Source organism: Suricata suricatta, chromosome 3 (assembly GCF_006229205.1).
Source record: "Suricata suricatta isolate VVHF042 chromosome 3, meerkat_22Aug2017_6uvM2_HiC, whole genome shotgun sequence".
Classification (NCBI taxonomy): domain Eukaryota; kingdom Metazoa; phylum Chordata; class Mammalia; order Carnivora; family Herpestidae; genus Suricata; species Suricata suricatta.
Window position 1 is genome coordinate 37,054,180 of NC_043702.1, and position 10,540 is coordinate 37,064,719.

Here is a 10,540-nt window from a genome sequence, read left to right on the forward strand (position 1 = left end):
AAAAAAAAACTATATAAAAGAGGGTCGGAGACAACAAAGGACAGTAGACCGTTTTAAAGTGTATGACCAGTTTAGGGGAGAGGTAAGGATGAGATACAAGAGAATATATCTGGGTTGCAAGAAGGTGAGAAAGTAAGGGAGAAAGGAAAATGAGTAAAATTTAAAAGAATTGAGTAAAGAAAAAGGAAAAAGAGGTAGTAATGACAAGGAAATAAGTATGAAACAAGTGAAAAATTTTTTTATTTTAAAAAAAAATAACAGCAGCAGCTCCCCCTGGTGGATGGGCGTGGTTTGATGTGGTAGGTCTTGGAGGCTGTTCTGAGAAGCTCTGCCCCTGCCTGAGGCGAAATGAGCAGCAGGAGGTGAAGTGTGCACCTTCACAGAATTGGGGAGTCCCCAGCCAGGATCGCGATTGCCATGGGGGAAAGGAAAAAGAAAAAAAACGCTGAGTCTCTCTTGGTTTCAGATAGCTGTTGCTCAAGGTGCTGGGCGCTGCTGGAAATGAGCTGGTAGCTCCTGCAGTCTAAGCTGGCGCCCAGGCCTCCACCTGCCACGGACTCCTTGTCGTAGGTTGAGTAGGTGTGGGCCCTATTTTTTCCTGTGGGCACCCGGGATTTGCACAGTCCGTGCAGGGGGTGAGGTGCGCCGTGGAAATGCAGTCCGTGGTCCCGTTCCCAAAACCAAGTTCGAATTGCTCGCCCCTGGTGCAGCCGCAGCCCCGACCGCTTCTCGCCGGGAAGTCTGCACCCCTGGTGAGCCGTGCTCTGGCTGCTTCTCGCTGGGAGGCGCGCTCCCGTCTCTTCCCTTTGTCTCTCGGGCTCCGCACGCTTCCCTCACGTTTGGCTGGGGATCTTGTCTCCCCTGCCTGTCCCAGCCTGGCCTGTTTTCAGATCTCCCCCGTTTGCCCTCACTCACTCAGGTATCCTAAGGTTCTGTTCTTTCTGGAGTCCGTATTTTCTCCTTCCGCTCTTGCAGATGAGAGTAATATCCTTCTTGGTTCGATAAAGGGGGCGGACAGAGTTTACAGAGCTCCCTTCCTCTCCGCCATCTTGGCTCCTCCCCTGATAGACTTTTAAAAGCTCCTTTTTCCTCTCTGCAATGATGGCACTATTTTCACCTCCTGTGTGTTGATATTTTGGGTCTGAGTGAAGCTGAGGGGAAAAAAGTCTTCTCCCCTGAGCTAAAATGAAACTAGTACCCAGAGAGAAAGAGAAACATTCTGAAGCCTCTGTGGAAAGATTTACACAGCTCTAAATCTAGAACCTAAGAATCTTTTGACTTCTACCTTGAGGATCCTCTCCCTGATATAAAGAAGCAAATAAAGATAATGTATTGGGATAGGTAGGTCAGCCCACAAATTCAAGGTTGCAGCCAATTCTTTGAAAACTTAAAACTGTACTTGTCTTATAAATTAAGTGCACAAGAACAAAAATTCAGCTCTAGAAACAATTCTAAGCCCTCTTATTCTTTTTACTGATCCTCACACCTCTCTCTTCATCTAATGCTTACAGAGAGCATAAAAGATCAGGACTTGGAACAAAGGATCCCTTGGTGAAACTTGTATTCTTTTTCTGTGCCTTGTGAGATGTAAGTATTCTATTTGGCCATCTCCATGAATGAACACCATTCTTTCAAGGAGGGGGGGGGAAAAGGGAAGGGTATTTTAAAAACTAGGCCCATAAGTCTCCCTCAAAAATATTAACAGCTTTAGCCATCTGAACAGGTCATCTTAACTTTATTCCATTTGCCAAGAACACAATTTGGATTCAACTGTTGTAAACTAGTGAGTTTTCCATTACTGTACTTGTCTCAAGACTAAAATTATAAAATGAAAATTGTAAGATCTATTTGTATGTTTAGGTCTTTTATGCGTATTAGAGGCTTTTTCTCCCTTTGAATGGTATTGCAAAAATGATGTTGTAAAGAGCTTTATTTAACTGGTTTAAGGACAAATAAACATTAAGTGTTCTCTAAGAAATAGACAATCTTAATCATATGTTTCTCAGGTTCACATGATCTAGGGTAATCTCAACAAATCAAACAACGAACTTGAGCTACCTTTTTTTTGTTTTAAAAGAATGTGTGCGCTGGGGAGGGGCAGAGAGAGGGGGACAGAGGATCTGAAGCAGGCTTTGTGCTGAGCGAAACCATGAGATCAAGACCTCAGCTGAAATCGGATGCTTTATTGACTGAGCCACCCAGGTGCTCCTGAAGCTACTTTTAATTAAAACATCCACATCTTAAGATTATCAACAGTCAATTAAGTGTCTGACTTTGGCTCAGGTCATGATCTCACAGTTCGTGAGTTTGGGCTCTGTGCTGCTTCAGATTCTGTGTCTCCTCCTCTCTCTCTGCCCCTCTCCTACTTGCGCTCTCTCAAAAATTAATAAATTTAAAAAAAATCAACATTAGCTGTAATACTTTTTTTTACCCAGGTTTTACTAAAAGTTAAAGAAGCATCTCTGTGTCTCAGAATTTGTCAGCAAGAGCGATAATTTAAGATCGTGGTTAGCTGTTTTCATGCCTCATAAAATTTTCATGAGTAATCTAAATGTAATTGTTAAATGGAGGATGAAAGCTTCTAAAATCTTTTTGGTAACCAGAAACCTTGAAATTATACTGAAATAAATTAAATGAGACATAGTTAGTGGGTATCTAGATCAATTTGAAATAAACCTATGTTTAGTAATGTTTTGATATTTTATCTACTTTTGGCTTCCTTTCATAAAGATATTTGGGTCTGTTAGTAAACCTGTTTTGTGCTACATTGCAAAGTTTACTATGAAAGAACACAGTATTCTGCATGTAGTGTGGAACATGCAAAGTTCTTTGCCTCTATTCTTTCTACACTAGCTCATTGCTTCAGATGCTAACTTCATGACACAGTGCTGGTCTTTTATTACCACCCAACTAACTTCCTGTTAGATATTCTGCCATTATTTTAATCACAGCTTTGTCAAAACTGGGTAAGCCCTAACAGCTATCACTTACTTTGTACTTAATAGGCACTGTGATAATGACTTTCTAGGTTTTATTTTTAATTGGAAAATATATGTAAGGTAGTTAAGATGATTTCCATTTTATGATGGAAGAAGTAGACTCAGAAATGATCACAGACAGAAAATGTACACATTGTTAATAAGAGGCAGACTGGGACCCTTAAGTGGTGCACCTTGAGCCTACCCCTGACATCAATCTCAGCGACGCTTGTTAAAAGGATTTACATTTTATAAATATCTGACAACTACCTCTGATTAAAGGTACTGCCTTTCAGTGCACCTTTTTGTTTCCCATAGATTTTTCTGTATAACTTTTTAATATTTATGTAGTGTTTTGTAATTTGCAATTCATCCTTCCTCTTCGTTCATGATGTAACATTTAGTGTCTGTTTAATGATTTTCTATTAAAATAGCCCTGTGGTCTCTTTTCAACTGAACCATGTTGCTGGGCCCTAGTCTTATAAAGTCCAAAGTAACTGTTCTCCATTCTTGCCTAATCTCCACTACCACAGACTAACCTTCCTAAATTGCGCTTACAGTGCACTACCCCTTTCTCAGAACGCACAGAGCTCCCTTTGACTGGGAAGCCCACTTCTAGCATTCTGACAGTCAAGGTTAGCTACCTGCTGACAACATCTCAGCTACCCACTCTTTCTCAGGCATTCCCCAAAGTCTCTGCTCTGATCAAGGGAGAGAAATCCTATTCATTTGCTCACACATCCTGTTGATTTCTCTAAGCTTTGGTCATCCCCTTCTACTGGGCTTCCCAGCCCTGCTCGCTTTGTCTCAACCGTGTACTTTGGTTTCTCCTCTTCTCCTAACATCCAACTTTCCCTTGCTTTGAATCCCTTCAAAATTGTACCTCGCCTCCAGTTATTCAACAGAGGTCCTCAGCTTTCTACCCTCTTTGTCTCCTTTTGTAAAGAGGAGATAAAAATTAAATAAAGGTCACTTAGCACGCACCAGAGCATGGACCATACATGCCTCTCAGGAGAAGGCAGAGGAATGATGGGTGCTAGTGAAGTGAACTGAGGGGACAGATGACTTGATGTCTATCCAATAGCCACTGCCTTTCCCTTGCCCTCAGTTATCGCTGTCCAGCGGAAAAGCTGTCACTGAGACATTCCTCTGCTGGGCACAGAACTATCAATCAGAAAGTTTGTTTCAATTTACAGGGAGCACAGAGATGGCTTGATCACTTTGGGCATACTGGTCAAATAGAAATTAAAAGGGCCACAGAACAGCTGCAGCCATTCCTGGAAGTCCTGTAACTGGTTCTCCTCTTAAAAGGCATTCACATCTAGAACATTTTGTCACTTGACTCCATACCTCAGTCATTTCCCGTTGCGCTGCCTTCTTGGCTGTTTCTCTCTCTGTTTGAAATTGCTTTCTTAGGGCTTCTATGCGTTCAGCATGCATTTCTGCTTCCATTTTGGATTCCTCAGTCATACGTTCTCTGTTTAAAAAAAAAAAAAAGTGACTCTTAGAAATCATCTTAGCAGGTAAGGAAGGCCTGGAGGGTCACTTGCAGCTGTCCGAAACGTCTGATTTACAAATGAGAAGCACACCAGGCACCAGGTGAACCTCATTGGTCTGGAGCCCATTCACACAAGGGGGAAAAAAGGCATTTACCTGTAGCTTTAAAAGCCAAAAAGTCTTTCAATATCAAGAGATCCAACCAAGAGTGAAACGCATACTCTTGTGTTAACCAATATTAGTCTTGAGCCAGCAACATTTCACTAGATAAAATTTGCACAGCTCATGGACAGGAAAAAATACCTTCTCTTCTTTAGCTTATACCTTCCTCAGATCTGTACATTCATGATCTGAAAGGCATAAAGGTCTTGTGCACACTGCATTTCTCTTGGGTAAAAATTTCCATGGAAATTTATTTATACCTGAATTCTATTTACCTAGATGCAGGTTACAAAAACACTCCTCTGGTGGCCTGACTTGAACTTGATGCATTGACTTAACTAATAATCTTAGGCCCAAAAGGAAAACAGTGGTTTAAGATCTGCCCAGGTGGAGTCATCCCACTCCTCCAAGGGCTCTTCCATCCAGGCTGGGCTATTCCTTTTCCAAATCATCTTCTAAAGGACACATCAGCTTTTGATAGAAAAGGCTTGGCAGAAACCTGCAATATTCTTTAACGTTGGTTTAACCTTGTTGTGGGGCGACAGGCTGACACCACATGAGGGAAGAGCTGAAAAGGAAATCCACATGAGCACGTGTCTGGTCCTGGGGTCTGCCCGGGCTCAGCCTGCCCGGAGACTATGTCTAAGCAGATTAGCATTCAACCGGTTTAGGTAAATGAGCCAAATGTAACCCCCCCTCCGGAGCCTCTTCCCTGATTTCCCTGTGACTATACTGCCCTTACTTGAAGGTTTCCAAATTCTGTCGCTCAAGTTCTTTGTTTTCCAATTTCTCCTGAACATGATCAAGCTTTGTTTGTAGATGATTATTTGTCTGGAGAGCCTGCTCGAGGCTCAAAGCCAGTTTCCTGTTGTCTTCTCTAGCTACATCTAGAGCTTTCTGTAGGGGCTCCATCTGAAAGAGAGAAGACTCTTTTTAATTCCACTGTCACAGCTGTAAGTCTGTAACACTATATATTCACTCCTTACACTTTATCATCAAATGCCATCAAAACAATAACTGGATAGAACCCAAACCAAAGATTCCAGAGGCCTGGAATACAGATGTGAGAATTTACTACAGACACTGCTTAGGAGACTCTGAGAAAGCAATGGGAAAAGTAAGCTCCGTGGATTACTAGGGAGCTTTGAAAAATGGAGCCAACCTACTATTTTAAAAAATTTAAAGTAGTTACGTTCCCTCTTCCAATCTTATAACCTTCTGGTGTCACTACGTTGAGAGAGAAGAACTAGCAATTGTTCCTTGTATATCCTTTTAGAAAAGGCTTATTTACATGAAATATCCAAGGCTTAATATATGTGCATATATGTAGATCTATGCATATACCCATGAGCACACACTGTGTGTCCCTTTATTAATAGTGGGGTCCAGCTACTTCTGACTTAAATTACAAGTTATTCCCTAAGCTGTTTAACTTCTGCAATCATTTATGCATTAATAAGTAAAAAAGAGGTAAACCATATCAGAAAAAGAGAATTAGGCATCACTGTGGTCCTGGTTTGCCAGTAGATGGCCCACTTCCCATTTGTAACCATAACTCAGACTTCAATGAAAAATAAATCTACTTATTTACTTCATTTTCCTAAAAAAGGAATGTCCCAATAAAACCAAAAATAATATGATCATCTGTAAAAGTGGCCCTTACCTCGCTGTTGTGCTGGGCGTCCACAACAAGCATTCTGGCCTGCCACTGGTCCACTTCTGCCTCCAGCTTCTGCACCCTCTGCTGGTTTAGAGCCCTGAAAATGGGAAACACAGCAAGAGTGACTAGAGAAAAGAACCATCTAGGAATGACACCACTATCATTGGGAGCTACAGGACACTCTTATTCTAAGAAGCTCAAATAACTACAGATGCTCAGAATACCTGAGAGTTGGCAGGTGACAATTAGTAGCCTCAGCTTCAGGTTAAGAAACGAAGACTTCCAGGGATTAAAAATATGTCCCATCCACGCCTTGGTGGCCCAGTCGGTTGAGCGTCCGACTTTGGTTCAAGTCATGATCTCACGGTTTGTGAGTTGGAGCCCCACGTCAGACTCTGTGATGACAGCTCAGAGCCTGGAGCCTGCTTCAGGTTCTGTGTCTCCTCCTCCTCTCTCTCTCTCTCTCCGCCCATCCCTGCTTTACATCATGTCTCTCTCTTAAAAATAAATGTTAAAAAAAAGAATTTGTCCCATCTATGATTCAATGTGGATTGATACATTAAGCCATCAATACTTGTTACTAACTTATGAGCTGCTAATTTTATACCATATACATATATCATCAGCACAAAAATATATCGCCTCTAGGTGGATAGGCCTGCTGTTGAGATTTCGCTTCTAATACCACAGCTACCTAGAATTTTATTGTGAATGGTAAACAATTTTCAATACCATCCCCTTAAGTTCAGAGGTAATGCACACTTATAATGTGTAAAAACTAAAGATAAGCACAATGGAGAATGTAAAACTGGCACTTGTTCTCCCAGAACAGAGGGACAATACGCAGCTCTAATACACCCATCACAATATATTTCAGAGGACTTCTTAAACTGAAGCTATTTGTTCATTAACCTCAAGGGGAATCTTTTATGCAACTTGAAACATTCAAAGGAGTTTAGTTCTAAAACATGGCTAAAAGTAGTTCTCAGAATGATTCATGTAAAATAATTAATATTTAATAGAATACTAATAAATAGATAATTCAAACTCAAATAGGCACGGAGCTTCAATTATCTAGATAATTACTACTCTGTAGACCCAAGGGCAGGTTTAAAGGGTAGCAGCAATATAGTACATGAATTTCTAGAATACACACTCCTTTATATCACTACAAAATATGGGAATTTTCAATTTTTGTAAGTCATGTTTATTTCTACTTCCAGATGCTCTCTAATTTTCTAGATCTTTATTTTTTATAATACCATATTTTATGGAATAGGTCTACATTTCACCATTTCTGAAATGTCAAGCTAAACCAGAGGACTTTTACAGAATAACATACATAATAATTGGGGTAAATTGTCATATTAATAGTTAGAGAACAGTAAAATAGGGAAAGGAAAATATGTAAAACTTCCGGTTGAAATTGGAGGAAAACCCTGTTCAGAACTGAAGGGAGGTCCTTGATTTCGAACAAAAATCTCCCCTTATCTAAAGACTATACAAATAAGAACATTGGTTTTCAAAGGACATTGAAATGCACAAAACCCCATCAGACAGAAGAAATAACCAGGACACAGGGTGTGGGCTGTGGGGCAGCCAGTCTGCAGCAGGGATGGCTGGGCTAGAGGCTGGGAACCCAGCTGGAGGCCACGGCTCAGATCCAGGACCCGTATGGGAGAGCAGGTAGGGAAATCTGGAGACAGAGGCTAGTGCATTCACCAATAGCCCTTGCTTTTCAGTCAAGTTCCTAAGATGTTTCCTCAAACAGGGGCTAGTTCTTTATTTTAAAGGGACTTTATTTCTCAGGGCGTCTGGGTGGCTCAGTCGGTTAAGTGTCTGACTCTTGGTTTTAGCTCAGGTCATGATCTCACAGCTCTTGTGTTTGAGCCCCATGTTGGGCTCTGCCCTGACAGCATGAAGCCTGCTTGGGATTCTCTCTCTCTCTCTCTCTCTCTCTCTCTGCCCCTCCTCTGCTCATATGCCCTTGCTCTCTCAAAACAAACAGACATTAATAGATAAACTTTAAAAAATGAAGCGAATTTGTTTCTTGACTGCACGCCATTCCTTACTATAAATGGAGCAGACAGCTACATGCACAAAGACAAGAAAAAACCTCTAGTACCTTTCTTTCTTGAGGCCTGCAATCTCTGAATCCCTCCGCCCAAGCTCCATTTGTACTTTTTCCAGAGCACCTTGCATCTTACTGTGGGAAGCCAGCACATTCTCCAACATAACTGTAACTTTGCAGTTGTCTTCTTTAGCCTCTGCTAGTTGTCTCTGAAAGTTTCCCACCTAATAGAAAATAAAACAAGACAAAGATATTTGATCCTTTATACTTATTCTGGTGTGGCTCCTGCTGAATTCCATTACTTCTAGGCAAGAATATGGAAATCAAGCATAGAAAAATGCTAAGAGGCATAATTGAACCATATTTTGTTATTTGGTTAAGATCATAAGTCATTGTGACTTTGAGAAAAAGAAAGCTAGACCCCACATCCTGTGGAGAACTCTGCAGTACTTCCCAAGTCTCATGTCACAGCATATGTATTAACTGGAGACAGTGGGATCAGTAACTTCTGGTTCTAGATGTGGTCCAAGGCTGGTATGCTCTGGACCTGATCAGTTATCTTGGGACCAGAAAAGAACACACCTGAAGCCCATCAGAATTAGGAACATGTTAATAACCCACAGTAGACAGGCTATTGTTACCAAGGTGAGATGATTTTCAACAGAAAACATTAGGACTCTCAAGACTGGAAGTTAAAAAACATTGGAATGTGCAATCCAGGCCAATTTCAACAAACTAGAAAAAGCGCAAATTGAAAATCTAACAGAGCACCTACTGGAACTGGAAGGGAAGCAGCAAGAGCACCCCTAACCCAGCAGAAGAAAAGCAATAATAAAGATTAGGGCAGAAATAAACAATATAGAATCCAAAAAAACAGTCGAGCAGATCAATGAAACCAAGAGTTGGTTCTTTGAAAAAATAAACAAAATTGATAAACCTCTAACCAGACTCCTCAGAAAGAAAAGAGAGAGCACCCAGACAGACAAAATCATGAATGAAAAAGGATCTATTACAAACAATCCCTTAGAAATATAAGCAGTCATCAGAGATTACTATCAAAAATTATATACCAACAAACTGGACAACCTAGAAGAAATGGACAAATTCTTAAATGCACATGCACTACCAAAATTCAAACAGGAAGAGATAGAAAGCATGAATAGACCAATAACCAGTGAAGAAATTGAATCCGTTATCAAAAATCTCCCAACGAATAAAAGCCCAGGGCTGGATGGCTCCCCAGGGGAATTCTATCAGACATTTAAAGCAGAGCTCATACCCATTCTTCTCAAACTATTCCAGAAAATAGAAATAGAAGGAAAACTTCCAAACTCATTCTATGAAGACAGCACCACCTTGATACCCAAACCAGAGACCCAGCAAAAAAAGAGAACTACAGACCAATATCCTAATGAATACAGAGGCAAAAATACTCAACTAGATACTAGCAAATCGAATTCAACAGCATATGAAAAGAATTATCCATCATGATCAAGTGGGATTTATTCCTGGGTTACAGGGCTGGTTCATTATTCGCAAATCCATCAGTGTGATCCATCACATAAACAAAAGAAAGGATAAAAACCATATGATCCTGTCAATAGATGCAGAAAAAGCATTTGACAAAATACAACACCCTTTCTTAATAAAAAACCCTTGAGAAAGTCGGGATAGAAGGAACTTACCTAAACATTATAAAAGCAGTTATGAAAAGCCCACAGCTAATATCATCCTCAATGGGGAAAAACTGAGAGCTTTCCCCCTGAGATCAAGAACACCACAGGGGTGCCCACTCTCACCACTGTTGTTTAACATAGTGCTGGAAGTCCTAGCATCAGCAATCAGAAAACAAAAGGAAATAAAAGGCATCAGAATTGGTAAAGAAGTCAAGCTTTCACTTTTTGCAGATGACATGATACGCTACATGGAAAACTCAATCGACTCCACTAGAGGCCTTCTAGAACTGATCAATGAATTCAGTAAAGTTGCAGGGTACAAAATCAATGTACAGCAATCAGTTGCATTCCTATACACCAAAAATGAAGCAGCCGAAAGAGAAATCAAGAAACTGATCCCATTGACGATTGCACGAAAAACCATCAAATACCTAGGAGTAAACCTAACCAAGGATGTAAAAGACCTATATGATAAAAACTATAGAAAACTTATGAA

At 40.7% G+C, this 10,540-nt stretch overlaps 1 protein-coding gene and 1 non-coding gene across 13 annotated transcripts in view; one reads left to right on the top strand and one right to left on the bottom strand.

Moving 5' to 3' along the window:
* CCDC150 (coiled-coil domain containing 150) overlaps positions 1 to 10,540 on the bottom strand; it is a 104,404-nt gene that overhangs the window by 7,023 nt on the left and 86,841 nt on the right. For all 12 annotated transcript variants that reach the window (XM_029934181.1, XM_029934180.1, XM_029934177.1 and 9 more), the window contains 4 exons: positions 8,423 to 8,592; positions 6,301 to 6,394; positions 5,380 to 5,549; positions 4,329 to 4,455 (listed from right to left, as the gene is read on the bottom strand). In XM_029934181.1, the coding sequence (XP_029790041.1) occupies positions 4,329 to 4,455; positions 5,380 to 5,549; positions 6,301 to 6,394; positions 8,423 to 8,592 (561 nt within the window). The remainder of the gene's footprint in view (positions 1 to 4,328; positions 4,456 to 5,379; positions 5,550 to 6,300; positions 6,395 to 8,422; positions 8,593 to 10,540) is intronic.
* On the top strand, positions 1,094 to 1,149 carry LOC115288833. Its single transcript, XR_003907221.1, has one exon. It is a non-coding gene; the product is annotated as a small nucleolar RNA SNORD56 (small nucleolar RNA).